Source organism: Blennius ocellaris, assembly GCF_963422515.1.
Source record: "Blennius ocellaris genome assembly, chromosome: 20".
Taxonomy (NCBI): Eukaryota; Metazoa; Chordata; class Actinopteri; order Blenniiformes; family Blenniidae; genus Blennius; species Blennius ocellaris.
Window position 1 is genome coordinate 23,474,127 of NC_137669.1, and position 15,506 is coordinate 23,489,632.

Consider the following 15,506-nt stretch of genomic DNA (forward strand, 5'->3'; position numbering starts at 1 on the left):
CAAGGCAACAAAAACAACCTGAGAACAACAAGAATAACATGAACACAAAGTGACAAGAGCAAGACAACAACAACAACATAACATGACCAGAGCAAGACAACAACAACATAACATGACAAGAGCAAGACAACAACAACATAACATAAGAACAAGACAACAACAACATTACATGATAAGAGCAAGACAACAACAACATAACATAAGAACAAGACAACAACAACAACATAACATGATAAGAGCAAGACAACAACAACATAACATAAGAACAAGACAACAACAACAACATAACATGATAAGAGCAAGACAACAACAACATAACATGACAAGAGCAAGACACCATGACAAGAAAAGATAACATGACAACAACAAGATGGAAAAAACAAAGACAACAAAAACAGAGACAAGATAATAAGAGAACAAGAACAAGAAAAAAAACCCAATAATGAGACAACAACAAGAACAAAAACGACCTGAAAACAAGAGAACAACAAGATTAACATGACCACAATGTGACAAGACAACAATAACAACATAACATGACAAGAAAAGACAACAAGATAACATGACAACAAGATGGAAAAAAACAAAACAACAAAAACAGAGACAAGATAATAAGAGAACAGGAACAAGAAAAAAAAACAATAACGAGACAACACCCAGACTTTGACTAAACCTCAGAAGACGAGCTCTAATAGTTTCTCCGCTGAGTTTCTTTCTTCATATTTGTATTTTTATAATTTAACACAACGTCATAATGACACAACGTCATACATCATGTGACTGATGCACTGAACAGGAGAATATTTATTTATAAATACGTCTCACAACTTGTCAACACAAATTTACATTCATACAGATTTTGTGATTGTTGAGACTCTAATGCGTCCAAATAATTCATAAGCTATAGGTTTTTAAAAAGCAATAAAATGTCTGTCAATATTTCAGTGGATTATGAAACATGTTCGTTATAAACTGAAAATAAAATGCGCATAAAATGTAAATTCGAAAATTAATTGTAAATATAAACAAACTTTAAATAGAATCAAAAATAATTCCGTCATTAATTGTTAGTAAACCGTTAAAACTGGATTTTCAAAACTTCGGCTTAATTTTCTTACGTAATGACGCAGCAGCTGTTCGCGGAACGTGATGACGTCACAAACCCGGAAGCCAGACGCGTAGCGGAGTTTGTCTAAACACTCAGAGAGAAAAAAAAACCCTGAAAGACTCGTTTGTTTGTTTGTTTATCCGTTTATTTGTTTGTTTGTTTTCTGCGTCGCCGCCATGAACGTGACGCTCGCGGTGAAACAATATATCTCGAAGATGATCGAGAGCAGCGGAGCCGGAATGAAGGTTCTGCTGATGGACAAGGAGACGGTACACACACACACACACACACACACACACACACCCACACACACACACACACACACACACACACCTACCTGTACCCTCCAGTTTCTGCCCTATACTTCTAAAGCCCCCTGTTATACCCCGCTCCTTTTAAATGACTGTCATAGTGATGTTTTCGCGTGTGTGTGTGTGTGTGTGCGTGTGTGTGTAGACCAGCATAGTGAGCGTGGTCTACACTCAGTCTGAGATCCTACAGAAAGAAGTTTACCTGTTTGAGCGAATCGACTCTCAGAACCGAGACAGTATGAAACACCTGAAGGCCATCTGCTTCCTGCGACCCACCAAGGTAACACACACACACACACACACACACACACACACACGTAACAACACAGCTGTAACACACAAGTAGAGGTGTGTTAATGCTGCACTTCCAGAGATCAGGAAAGAAAAAGAAGAACCATAGTTGATCCCTGAGGAACACCAGGGTTCACTGTGTGTGTGTGTGTGTGTGTGTGTGTGTGCAGGAGAACGTGGAACACCTGATCCAGGAGCTCAGGAGGCCAAAGTACAGCGTCTACTTCATCTGTGAGTCACTGGAGGAGCCCAATGTGGTATTATTGACAGTTGGATATTTGTTTTGACCAGTGTGTGTATAAAGTGTGTATACAGTGTGTATACAGTGTGTCGTCATGTCCATACATCGATGAGCAGGCAGGATTTTGACCGCTTTGCCGGTATTTATAATATTTATTTATAAGGTTATACTCGTGTTTTGTTTTCTGATGATTTTGAACTTTTATCTAAAATGATTTTGATAAAAGAAATAAAGAAAGACTTTTGTCTCAGTAGTCGCCACGGCAACGTCTCACCAGCCCAGCACTCGGCTGGCTCGTAGGGTCGCCATGGCAACGCAAGGACGCCAGCGTTCGGGTTCAGTGGGTTGAGCGGGGAATAAACCGTGTGTGTGTGTGTGTGTGTGTGTTTCAGACTTCAGCAACGTCATCAGTAAGAGTGAGATCAAAGCGCTGGCTGAGGCTGACGAACAGGAAGTGGTGGCTGAAGTCCAGGTGAGTGCGAGAGTCGCGTTGTCATAGCAACGCAGCGTTGACCCTGCACCGTCACGTTGTCATAGCAACGCAGCGTTGACTCTGCACCGTCGCGTTGTCATAGCAACGAAGCGTTGACTCTGCGCCGCCGCATTGTCATAGCAACGAAGCGTTGACTCTGCACCGCCGCGTTGTCATAGCAACGAAGCGTTGACTCTGCACCGCCTCGTTGTCATAGCAACGCAGCGTTGACTCTGCACCGCGGTGTTGTCATAGCAACGAAGCGTTGTTTCAGCAATGCAGCATTGATTCTGCACTGCCGCGTTGACTCTGCCCCGCCGCGTTGTCATAGCAACGAAGCGTTGACTCTGCACCGCCGCATTGTCATAGCAACGCAGCGTTGACTCTGCACGCCGCGTTGTCATAGCAACGAAGCGTTGACTCTGCGCCGCCGCATTGTCATAGCAACGAAGCGTTGACTCTGCACCGCCGCGTTGTCATAGCAACGCAGCGTTGACTGCACCGCGGCGTTGTCATAGCAACGAAGCGTTGTTTCAGCAATGCAGCATTGATTCTGCTCTGCCGCGTTGACGCTGCACCGCCGCGTTGTCATAGCAACGAAGCGTTGACTCTGCACCGCCGCGTTGTCATAGCAACGAAGCGTTGACTCTGCACCGCCGCTGAGCGAACGTGTTCGATTCCTGCAGGAGTTCTATGGAGACTTCATCGCCGTGAATCCTCACCTGTTCTCCCTCAACCTGCAGGGGGTCACACGGGTGAGAGGACACACACACACACACACACACACACACACACACACACACACACACACACACACACACACACACACACACACACACACACACTCGTCTGTGCAAAGTGTGTTGATTGTTTTGTCCATGTGTATAATGTGCGTTGTGTTTGTGTGTGCTGCATTTGTATAACGTGTACAGTGTGTACAACGTGTGTACAGTGTGTACAACGTGTGTACAGTGTGTATAACGTGTGTATAACGTGTATAACGTGCGTTCCAGGGGCGGAGCTGGGAACCCTCCCTGTTGTCTCGCTGCACTCAGGGTTTGACCTCCGTCCTTCTGGCTCTGAAGAAATGTCCCGTCATTCGCTACCAGCTGTCCTCCGACACGTCCAAACGCCTCGCCGAGAGCGTCAAGGTTTCCATGGCAACGCCTCACTCCTGACCAATACAGCAGGAAACACAGCATCCAATCAGCTCACAGAAACACAAACCCCGCCCCCTGACATCACCGGTTCAACTGATAAAAGCCGTTCATCCAAACAGTACTGTGTCCTGAGTACTCTCACTGAAGAGTACTTTTACTTTCTGTGTGTGTGTGTGTGTGTGTGTGTGTGTGTGTGTGTGTGCGTGTGTGTGCAGCAAATCATCACTAAGGAGTACGAGTTGTTTGACTTCAGGAAGACTGAAGTCCCTCCTCTCCTCCTGATCCTGGACCGGAGCGACGACGCCATCACGCCGCTGCTCAACCAGGTGACCAATCACAGCGCCGCGTCGCCGTGACACCATCGGCGCACGCCGTGACTGACAGGCCGTTGCTGACGCATTTCAGTGGACGTACCAGGCGATGGTCCACGAGCTGCTGGGCCTCAACAACAACCGCATCGACCTGTCCAGAGTCCCCGGCATCAGCAAGGACCTGAAGGAGGTGGTGCTGTCGGCGGAGAACGACGAGTTCTACGCCAACGTGAGTCTGACGGAGGACGGACCGACGGAGGACGGACCGACGTAATCGTGTCTCGGTGTCTCTTCCTCAGAACTTGTACCTGAACTTCGGTGAAATCGGCACCAACATCAAGAACCTGATGGAGGATTTCCAGAAGAAGAAGCCCAAAGGACAACAGAAGCTGGAGTCCATCTCCGACATGAAGGTGGGGTTCTGAGGCTCACGACGCGTGGCAATGTGACGGAGCCGTTACCTAGGTGACGGAGCTGCGATGAGTTTTTACCTTGGTGATGGAGCGGTAACGAGCCGTTACCTAGGTGATGGAGCCGTTACCTAGGTGACGGAGCTGTAACGAGCCGTTACCGAGGTGACGGAGCTGTGATGAGCTATTACCTAGGTGACGGAGCCGTTACCTAGGTGACGGAACTGTTACCTAGGTGACGGAGCTGTGATGAGCTATTACCTAGGTGACGGAGCTGTTACCTAGGTGACGGAGCTGCAATGAGTTTTTACCTTGGTGATGGAGCGGTAACGAGCCGTTACCTAGGTGATGGAGCCGTTACCTAGGTGACGGAGCTGTAACGAGCCGTTACCGAGGTGACGGAGCTGTGATGAGCTATTACCTAGGTGACGGAGCTGTTACCTAGGTGACGGAGCTGTGATGAGCTATTACCTAGGTGAAGGAGCTGTTACCTAGGTGACGGAGCTGCAATGAGCCGTTACCAAGGTGATGGAGCCGTTACCTAGGTGATGGAGCTGTAACGAGCCGTTAGCCAGGTGACGGAGCTGTGTTAGTAGAGAAGGAGGCGTAGCGAGCTGCAGACTGAGCCCCCCCCGTCTCCGTCCCCTGCAGGCCTTCGTGGACAACTACCCCCAGTTCAAGAAGATGTCGGGCACCGTGTCCAAACACGTGACGGTGGTGGGGGAGCTGTCCAGGCTGGTGGCGGAGCGACAGCTGATGGAGGTGTCGGAGGTGGAGCAGGAGCTGGCCTGTCAGAACGACCACTCCAACGCCCAGCAGGTGCCGCTAACCGCCGTGTCTCGCCGTGTCTCGCCATGTCTCGCCTCTTAACGAGTCCCGCCCTGCGCCGTGTCCCCAGAGCGTCCGGCGGCTGCTGCAGAACCCCCGCCTGTCGGAGCTGGACGCCGTGCGCCTCGTCATGCTCTACGCGCTGCGGTACGAGCGCCACAGCAGCAGCATCCTGCCCTCCCTGATGGACGAGCTGAGCCGGAGGGGCGTGTCCGAGCGCCACCGCAGGGTAAACGTCCCGGAGGCGTCCAGTCCCGCCTCTGTCCCCCGGGGCACGCCGAATGAACGCCCGCTGTCTTGTCTCAGATGGTGCAGGCCGTGGTGGAGTACGGCGGGAAGAGGGTCCGGGGGAGTGACCTCGTCACGGCCACGGACGCCGTCGCCATCACCAAACAGTTCTTCAAAGGGCTCAAGGTACGAGACACGTCCTTTCCTGTCCGCCGTCGACACCTAGCTTTAGCTTAGCGTCAACCTTTGCTCTGTGTGTGTGTGTGTGTGTGTGTGTGTGTGAGCTCAGGGTGTGGAGAACGTCTACGCTCAGCATCAACCGCTTCTCCACGACACCATAGACCAGCTGATCAAAGGACGACTCAAGGACAGCCAGTTCCCCTACCTGGGAGCTAGCAGCCTTCGAGACAGGTAGCACACCTGAGACACACCTGAGAGACAGGTAGCACACCTGAGAGACACCTGAGAGACAGGTAGCACACCTGAGACACACCTGAGAGACAGGTAACACACCTGAGAGACAGGTAACACACCTGAGAGACAGGTAGCACACCTGAGGCACACCTGAGAGACAGGTAACACACCTGAGAGACAGGTAGCACACCTGAGAGACAGGTAACACACCTGAGAGACAGGTAGCACACCTGAGAGACAGGTAGCACACCTGAGAGACAGGTAGCACACCTGAGAGACAGGTAGCACACCTGAGAGACAGGTAGCACACCTGAGAGACACCTGAGAGACAGGTAACACACCTGAGAGACAGGTAACACACCTGAGAGACAGGTAGCACACCTGAGGCACACCTGAGAGACAGGTAACACACCTGAGAGACAGGTAGCACACCTGAGAGACAGGTAGCACACCTGAGACACACCTGAGAGACAGGTAACACACCTGAGACACACCTGAGAGACAGGTAACACACCTGAGAGACAGGTAACACACCTGAGACACACCTGAGAGACAGGTAGCACACCTGAGAGACAGGTGACACACCTGAGAGACAGGTAGCACACCTGAGAGACAGGTAACACACCTGAGAGACACCTGAGAGATAGGTAGCACACCTGAGAGACACCTGAGAGACAGGTAACACACCTGAGAGACAGGTAGCACACCTGAGAGACAGGTAACACACCTGAGAGACACCTGAGAGACATAACACACCTGAGACAGGTAACATACCTGTGGGTGTGTCTGTGTGTGTGTGTGTGTGTGTGTGTGTGTGTGTGTGTGTGTGTGTGTGTGTGTGTGTGTGTGTGTGTGTGTGCTGCAGGCCCCAGGACATCCTGGTGTTTGTGATTGGTGGAGCCACGTATGAAGAAGCTCTGACGGTGTACAACCTGAACCGCAGCACCCCGGGGGTCCGCATCGTGCTGGGGGGCAGCAGCATCCACAACACCAAGAGGTTCCAAAACCTTCATGCTCTTGTTTCAGTCCACGTCCTCAAAGTGTCCAGACGTGGACGTTGTCCTCGTCTGTCCTCCAGTCAGACCAGACACACCGTCGGTCCTGAAGTGAGACTGAAACTCACGACTTCTGCTCTTTGTCTCCGTCAGTTTCCTGGAGGAAGTGATGTCAGCGACGGGTCAGACCAGCGGCGGCGACAGGTCCCACGGTCGCCACGGCAACCGCCGCTGAACCACAGATAGTCCTCGTCTCAGCACCATTCCCCGTGTGTGTGTGTGTGTGTGTTAAATGTAATAAAGTATCCCTGTGACTCGATGCTTTGAATTCTTAGTTTCTTCCAGCGTCTCTGAGAGTCTCGTCAATGTTTGTCTGTCCAACTTCGTCCTGGACGAGTCCTGAGCTCAACTTTGATAGGAAACGTCTCTGCTGCTGGAAACTTGATTTATTGATTCAGTGGTCAACGCACACACACACACACACAGACACTCGCACTCACACACACTCAGACTCACTCACTCTCACTCACACACACACACTTTTTTTAATTAATTAAAGCTGTAAGCTCCGCCCCTTTCACGTGCACAGCAGGTCTGGGTTGAACTAGAAAGCTGATCAGGATCCAGAGAGTCCGGATCAGTAAAACCAGGAACCGGATCCTGGATGTGGATCAGGGTTCTCTGGTCTGGACGTTAATTTCCTGCTGGAAGAATCGCTCTTCACAGCAGAAATCAAAGTAAATCCTCCACGAAATTACATATTTATGTGGAAGTTTATTTTTAACTAAAAAAAAGATAATTGCACCCTTTCATTCATTAAAATATAAAACATTGGCATATTCGCTAGAACAGCTAGCAGATGCTAACGGAGCTCATAATTGACAATATAACTTGAGGAAGACACATTAAACTTCTCTGAATAAACAGGTTCGGGACGTTTAGTGAGATTAAAGGTGTAGAAGTGCTGTGATTATATTATATTATCATATTATTGTCGCTCACCTGTATTTAAGTGATTGTTGATGTTTTACTGCGGTGCAGCGCTTAAAGAGTCCGGCGGGGCCGCAGTGACGGCGGACAAAGGTTCCGCCCACTCTCTCCCTGCCGTCTCGGCTCCGGCCGCCGGGCGGCGCTGTCGCTCTCCTCTTCCGTATGTAGGCTACCGTGCGTGTGCGCGTGGGCGAACGCGTGCGCGGAGCGGGAGAGCATCTGCCTCGGAGCGCTCGTGCACGCGCAGAGGCGATGCGGCCGCGGCGGAGACAAGAGAGGAAGCAGAAGAAGAACCGGAGGACCGGAGGACCGGAGGACCGGAGCAGCGACGCCGGCACGCAGCGCCTCCTGCCCGGCCTGACAGAGCGCAGCGCCCCGCAGCATGAAGCGGAGCAGCCAGAGTAGGAGGGTGGGTGAGCCGGCTCCTCTTTCATCCCTCCATCCTCTCCTCCATCCTCTCCATCCTCTCCTCCATCCTCTCCATCCTCTCCATCCTCTCCTCCATCCTCTCCATCCTCTCCTCCATCCTCTCCATCCTCTCCATCCTCTCCCCCATTACCTCCTCCACCTCCATCACTTCATCCTCCACCTCCATTACCTCCTCCACCTCCATCACTTCATCCTCCACCTCCATTACCTCCTCCACCTCCATCACTTCATCCTCCAGCTCCATCACCTCCTCCACCTCCATCACTTCATCCTCCACCTGCATCACTTCATCCTCCACCTCCATTACCTCCTCCACCTCCATCACTTCATCCTCCACCTCCATCACTTCATCCTCCAGCTCTATCACTTCATCCTCCAGCTTCATCACCTCCTCCACCTCCATCACTTCATCCTCCACCTCCATCACTTCATCCTCCAGCTCCATCACTTCATCCTCCAGCTCCATCACCTCCTCCACCTCCATCACTTCATCCTCCACCTCCATCACCTCCTCCACCTCCTGTGCACTGTAACCAGAGGAGTCTGTCTGTAGTGTCTGTTCCTCATGTGTTCTGTGATGGGTGGTGGTCTGTGGTGGTCTGTGGGGGGGGGGGCTCCAGGGTCTGTGGTGGTCTGTGGGGGGGGGGGGGCTCCAGGGTCTGCGGGGGGCTCCAGGGTCTGTGGTGGTCTGTGGGGGGGGGGGGGGGGGGAGGGGGCTCCAGGGTCTGTGGTGGTCTGCGGGGGGCTCCAGGGTCTGTGGTGGTCTTTGGGGGGGGGGGGGGCTCCAGGGTCTGTGGTGGTCTGTGGGGGGGGCTCCAGGGTCTGTGGTGGTCTTTGGGGGGTGGGGCTCCAGGGTCTGTGGGGGGGGCGGGCTCCAGGGTCTGTGGTGGTCTGAGGAAAGCGGGTCCTGGTGGTCTCTCTGGTCCTCCAGTCTGACGGCAGATTTCTAACCTGAATAATTTATTTCTGCTTTTATTCTTCTTCTAATGAGACGAACTGCTGCTCTTCACCTCCGTCACCTCCACTCACTGGTCGTTCACTGGTCGTTCACTGGTCGTTCACTGGTCGCTCACTGGTAGTTCACTGGTTGTTTACTGGTCGCTCACTGGTAGTTCACTGGTTGTTTACTGGTCGCTCACTGGTAGTTCACTGGTTGTTTACTGGTTGTTTACTGGTAGTTCACTGGTAGTTCACTGGTCGTTCACTGGTCGCTCACTGGTAGTTCACTGGTTGTTTACTGGTAGTTCACTGGTAGTTCACTGGTAGTTCACTGGTCGTTCACTGGTAGTTCACTGGTTGTTTACTGGTCGCTCACTGGTCGTTCACTGGTTGTTTACTGGTCGCTCACTGGTCGTTCACTGGTTGTTTACTGGTAGTTCACTGGTAGTTTACTGGTAGTTCACTGGTCGTTCACTGGTAGTTCACTGGTTGTTTACTGGTAGTTCACTGGTAGTTTACTGGTAGTTCAATGGTCGTTCAATGGTCGTTCACTGGTAGTTCACTGGTACTGCACTACTAGTTGACTGGTAGTTCACTGTCATTCACTGTTAGTTCACTGGTAGTTCACTGGTACTGCACTACTAGTTGACTGGTAGTTCACTATTCATTCACTGCTAGTTCACTGGTAGTTCACTGGTAGTTCACTGGTACTGCACTACTAGTTGACTGGTAGTTCACTATTCATTCACTGGTAGTTCACTGGTAGTTCACTACTAGTTCACTGGTAGTTCACTACTAGTTCACTGGTAGTTCACTGGTAGTTCACTACTAGTTCACTAGTAGTTGGGTTTTGGTTCTTAGTAGTTGATGTTTGTGTTGTTTGACCCCCGTGACCTCCTGGTCCTCCTGGTCCTCCTGGTCCTGGTCTCAGGGGGTCCAGGACGGCCCCCCCGCCCCCCTGCAGCCGGAGAAGACCGGCTGGATCCGGAGGTTCTGCGGTCGGGGGATCTTCAGGGAGCTCTGGAGGAACCGGTTCCTGATGCTGAGGGGAGACCGGCTCTACGTCTCCGACAAGGAGGTACACACACACACACACACACACACACACACACACACACACACACACACACACACACACACACACACACACACACACACACTATATAATATAGGAAACAGCGTCAGGATGAGTCAGAGGATTAAGAACCAATCAGACGTCTCCTTTCTAAAGTCCTACACCACCTGGTCCCGACTGACCAATCACGTCGCTCCTCACCGGACGTGACACACAAAACAGGAAGTCCGTTGCGAGACGACGATTCGCTACATTTCGATTCGCTACATTTCAATTCGCTACATTTCGATTCGCTACATTTCAATTCGCTACATTTCGATTCGCTACATTTCGATTCGCTACATTTCAATTCGCTACATTTCGATTCGCTACATTTCAATTCGCTACATTTCGATTCGCTACATTTCGATTCGCTACATTTCGATTCGCTACATTTCGATTCGCTACATTTCAATTCGCTACATTTCGATTCGCTACATTTCAATTCGCTACATTTCGTTGACAAAACATGAACTCCGGCCAAACGAGTGACTGACGGGTGTTTTTCACTGAGGGAAACACGTCGGGCCGGTTTGTTTTTTCACTGATGACATCATGAGGTGTGTGATGACATCATCAGGTGTGTCCCCAGGTGAGGGAGGAGCGTAAGGCCCAGGAGGTGTTCGACCTGGCGGACTACGAGCGCTCCGAGGAGCTGAGGAAGGCCAAGAGTCGCAGCAAGAAGAACCACAGCCGCTTCACTGTGATTCGCTGCCGGAGGCCCGGGAACACCGTCAGTACTGCTGCTTGTACTGCTGCTTGTACTGCTACTTGTACTTGTACTGCTACTTGTACTTCCTGTGTCACCGTCCACCTGTTGTGCTCCGGTTGTTTACTCGTGTTGTGGTGTTTGTGCTGGCCGTGTGTACAGATGTGTGTTTCTCTCCTCTGAGCTCCCAGATTACAGCCCCGGCCGACTCGCTCTCTCTCTCCGCCTCCCCATTGGTGGATTGTCCCCCGCAGGCCCCGCCCCCTCCGCCCCATTGGCCGCCCGCCTTTTTCTTTCCTGTGAAAATTTAATCTGCAGAATCCCATTAGACAGTCAGAGGACGAAATCCAGCCGATAATCCCTGAAGCACACACACACACACACACACGCACACACACACACACACACACACACACATACACACACACACACACACACACACACACACACACACACACACGTATCCTCAATTCTCCCCCCCGTTTCTCCCCCGTTTCTTCATGTTTCTTCCCATTTCTCCCTCAATTCTCCCCCCTCTCTCCCCATTTCTCTCCCCTTTTTCCCTGTTTCTCCCCCATTTCTCCCCATTTTCCCCCCGTTTCTCCCCTTATCTCCCCCGTTTCTTCACGTTTCTCCCCCGTTTCTCCCCGTTTCTCCCCTCTGTCCTGTTACATGGCTGCTGTCATAATAATCCCCCCCACCAGAGGGAGACAAACTGCCCTGGTTCTAAGAGGGTCTAAGAGGATCTGGCCTGTCCCCCCCTGCAGGTACCGAACCTGGTGTTTCTGGCCGTGAGTCCCGAGGAAAAGGAGTCGTGGGTCAACGCGCTGAACGTGGCCATCGTCAAGGCCAAGAACCGCGTTCTGGACGAGGTAGGGTCCACAGGGGAGAGATACTCGCCCCCCTCCCCCCCCCCCCCCGGTTTGAAAGACCTTTCAAAGTCTGCTCTGCGTCCAGGTGACCATCGAGGAGGACAGCGTGCTGGTCCACCCCACCAGGGACCGAGCCAAGATCCCCCACAGCCGGCGCCTGCCCACCAGAGGACACCTGCTGGCGGTGGTACGGAGAACCCCTCCCCCTCCACCTGCCTGGTGCTCCTGCACCTTCAGTCCCTCTGACTACGTCTCTGCCCCCCCCCCTTCCCCCCCCCCCCCCCCACAGGCCTCCACCTCCTCTCGGGGCACGCTGATGCTGGACCTGGTGGCCGAGGAGGACTACCCGCAGGACCCCTGGGACAATGACTTCCAGGTGGACCTGCAGCGCGGCGCCGACTCGCCCCGCGGGGTCGGGGGTCGGCAGCGATCCGGCACCGACGCGTCGAAGCTCCGGGCGCCGCCGAAAGAGCCCAAAGTGAAGACGGGCAGTCTGCCCCGCGGCAGCGAGCGGTCCTGGGGGAGGCAGTCCCACCTGGAGGTCTCCAAGGGCTGCAAGGCACCACAGGACCAGGTGAGGCCCGACGGGGGGACTTCAAGAGGTCTGGACAAAGACCTGGACCCTGAACCAACAACACCGGACTGCTAATGCTAATCGCTAGCGCAACCTGACCTGAGCCGGAGACAAACTGCTGACCCAGTCTGACCTTACACGACCCCCTAACCTTACCGTACCTGACCCTACCTGAAACGCACCGGCCCCGTCTAACCTCCGTCACCTCCGTCCCCTCCTGCAGGTTCAGTCCAGAACCCCACAGCCGGGGAAACGCTTCAGTATGCAGGGACGGAGCCGCTGTGCCTCCATGGACGAGGTCCTGTCCTCCAGGTACCGACCTAAACCCCGTCTGTCCTCCAGGTACCGACCTAAACCCCGTCTGTCCTCCAGGTACCGACCTAAACCCCGTCTGTCCTCCAGACGCTAACCTAGCTTTGATTTCCTCCACTGAGGAACAGGGACCACCTTGCACCCCCCTCTTGGTTTTGGGTCCCTGACCGCCTCTCTCCGACTCCGCAGGCCGGCCATGATCCGTTCGGAGCTGCGATCGGAGCTGCGCCGCCGCCCCACGGAGGAGGCGGCGGCGGCGGTGGCGGGGGCGTCGCCGGTGCAGCCGGTGGGTCAGCTGCAGAACCTGATCGCCCAGCGGATGCAGAGAGCCCAGGAGCTGCTGGAGGAGATGAGACTGCAGGTCTGACGGCGTCTCCCCGACGATCCGCGGCGCCACGAGCCGCCACGAGCCGCCGCCGCCCGCTAACCTGTGACGCTGTGATTGACAGGAGCTGCAGAAGGCCAAAGAGCAGCGGGAGCGAGGAGGCGGCTCGCCACACCTGAAGGCCGTCGACTCGCCCAGACTGCACCACCTCCGAGGCTCCGACTCGCCTCACTCCAGGTACGTCCCCCCGGAGGGCGATCCAGCTAAATGTATGCTAATTCAGTGGTTGGACCTCCAGTCCAACGCCTCGCCAAACATTTCAACTAGCGGTGGCGGAACCATCGCACACTGTCGAGTCCGTGCGAGAAGAAATGACCCTGTGGAGGGTCTAGTTCGAGTCTCCAAGAGGTTTGAGGGTTTCCGATTGACCCAAAGGGTTTTAGAGGGTTAAAGAGTGTCCGACGGTCTCCGAGGTGCCTTCAGGGGTCAGACGGTCGTATGTTGTTTCAAGGGCTTGGGAGTCTCAGGGGGTCTTAAGGTGCCTTCATGCTACCAATGTCCAACGCGGTACTTGCGACATCAAAATCCTCATCCGCCCAGTGGACCATGGACACAATCGTGTGCTCCCCGCGGACATTGGTAGCATGGAGAGGCCTTTATAGGGTCTCTGGGGGTGTTGGGGGTCTCAGGTGGTTCATGTCTGTGGTCCTCTCAGCAGGTCGTCCGGATCCGCGAGGAGCAGGAGCAGCGACTCTCCTCGCCTACGAAGCAAAGACTCTCCCCGTCTCAGAGGGCGGGAGTCTCCTCGGTCCCGAGCCAAGAGGAGTCGCTCCAAAGCCCCCGACTCCCCTCGCTCCCGAGGCTCCGCCTCTCCCCGCCCGAAGGCCCCACCCCATCCCGCCGGCTCCCCCGCAGCCGGGAGCTCGTCTTCCAAACCGGACGAGTCGTCCCCGGGCGAGGGCGGAGCCGGGTCCCCCCGGGTGGACGGTTCCCCGATGGACAGCGAGTCCGCCTCCCCGTCTCCGATGAGCACCGACGAGGTCCGGGGTCAGGACCTCTCGAGTCCGTCCGGGTCCTTCGAGTCCCCGCTGCCGAAAAGTCCCACCGAACCGCAGCCGTCCCCCCGGCCGTCGGCCTCGCCGCCGTCCGAGGAGGACGAGGGGGTGGAGAGGAGGCGCGCGGAGGCCGAGCGCCTCCTGGAGGAGGCGGTGTCGTCGTGGAGGGAGGCGCAGGAGGTGCTGCAGGAGGTGAAGGAGCTGCAGAGCCAGACGCTGCGGCGGCAGCGCCGGAGAACCTACGAGAAGATGACGCCGGCGGCGACTCCGGGGTTGCCGGCGGCGACCGCAGCAGCAGCAGCAGCGGCGGCGGCGGAGGAAGACGACGCGCCCGCCTCGCCGACGTCCCCCATGGACGAGGACGAGTCCGAGACGCCGTGACGGGCGCCGCCCCGGACGGCCGTCCGGCAACCGAGCTTCCCGAACGGCGGCGAGTCTCCGGACTGTAACGATGTCGACGTTTCCACACCAGCACCCGCAGGACTTCCTGTCTGCACTCTCCGCCAATCTCTACGTTTACGTCTCCATGTGTGGTGTTCCTGTGGGCGTGGCCACGGTCAGCTGGTCTGTGACATCACAGCATCGTCACAGCCAGGAAGTGTAATTGAAGAAAAAGCAATAATGAACACACACACACATACAGACACACACACACACACACACACACACACACACACACACACACACACACGTTTCAGTCACCAGTTTTTTCTAATCGAACCTGAAACTCTTCCTTTTCTAACTCGATGTGTTTCTACGGTAACGTGTGCGCAGGTTGTTGTGTGATATGAAACTTTCTGCTGAGTCGGAATTACGCTTTTGCGAACTCGTATGAATCCGGAGTCAAAAGCTAATGCTAATCGCAGCTACTGTGGATAAACACACTAGCGCCAATGCTATCGACTGTTGATACATGCTAATGCTAATGCTACGTACGACGTTGCCGCCACGAAAGGCCGACTCCGGCCTCGGATTCTGGTGAGCAGGAGGTTAGCCACATTGTAACAGAGCGACATCTCCAGCTAATGCTAATGCTAATAGAGCTACTGAGTTCATCAGCAGGTTTATATTGATCAGGTTTCCCCTACATTCAGGACTCGTTCCGTCTCGGCCAAGTTTGCATAAAAAAATAATTTGCGAGTTCAGTGACGTGTTAGCTTGACGCCATGGCGACGTTCAACAGTAGCATCGACGGCAGACAGAGCATTAGCATTAGCATTAGCATGTTGCCTGCTGTATTTGTTTGTGTTTGAAGGTTAATGCACTTTTAAGGTTTTCTTCACTTCTTGCCGTCATTGCTGTTCTCACTCCTTTTTTCACCTTTCTTACGACTTTCAATCTCTGGGTCGACGTTTCCGAACGATATCCTCTTGACTTCCTGTATTCTGCAGTGCATTGTGGGTAAATTGCACTGGAAC

General features: G+C 53.8%; 2 protein-coding genes across 2 annotated transcripts; both read left to right on the plus strand.

Moving 5' to 3' along the window:
* Nucleotides 1-1,175: 1,175 nt before the first annotated feature.
* On the plus strand, nucleotides 1,176-7,088 carry vps45 (vacuolar protein sorting 45 homolog). Its single transcript, XM_080516014.1, has 15 exons — nucleotides 1,176-1,377; nucleotides 1,565-1,699; nucleotides 1,881-1,941; nucleotides 2,344-2,423; nucleotides 3,110-3,178; nucleotides 3,437-3,574; nucleotides 3,799-3,909; nucleotides 3,989-4,123; nucleotides 4,194-4,307; nucleotides 4,956-5,123; nucleotides 5,203-5,361; nucleotides 5,439-5,546; nucleotides 5,650-5,771; nucleotides 6,640-6,771; nucleotides 6,923-7,088. Exons 1-15 carry the CDS (start codon nucleotides 1,285-1,287, stop codon nucleotides 7,002-7,004), a joined length of 1,707 nt encoding a protein of 568 aa, XP_080372140.1. The 5' UTR covers nucleotides 1,176-1,284; the 3' UTR covers nucleotides 7,005-7,088.
* A 1,053-nt stretch (nucleotides 7,089-8,141) lies between these two features.
* Nucleotides 8,142-14,469, plus strand: plekho1a (pleckstrin homology domain containing, family O member 1a; the record flags this gene model as incomplete). The annotated part of the gene is made up of 10 exons (XM_080515897.1): nucleotides 8,142-8,168; nucleotides 10,059-10,205; nucleotides 10,834-10,974; nucleotides 11,718-11,822; nucleotides 11,908-12,009; nucleotides 12,112-12,396; nucleotides 12,620-12,708; nucleotides 12,898-13,069; nucleotides 13,158-13,270; nucleotides 13,749-14,469. 10 exons carry the CDS (start codon nucleotides 8,142-8,144, stop codon nucleotides 14,467-14,469), a joined length of 1,902 nt encoding a protein of 633 aa, XP_080372023.1.
* Between the last annotated feature and the right edge of the window lie 1,037 nt (nucleotides 14,470-15,506).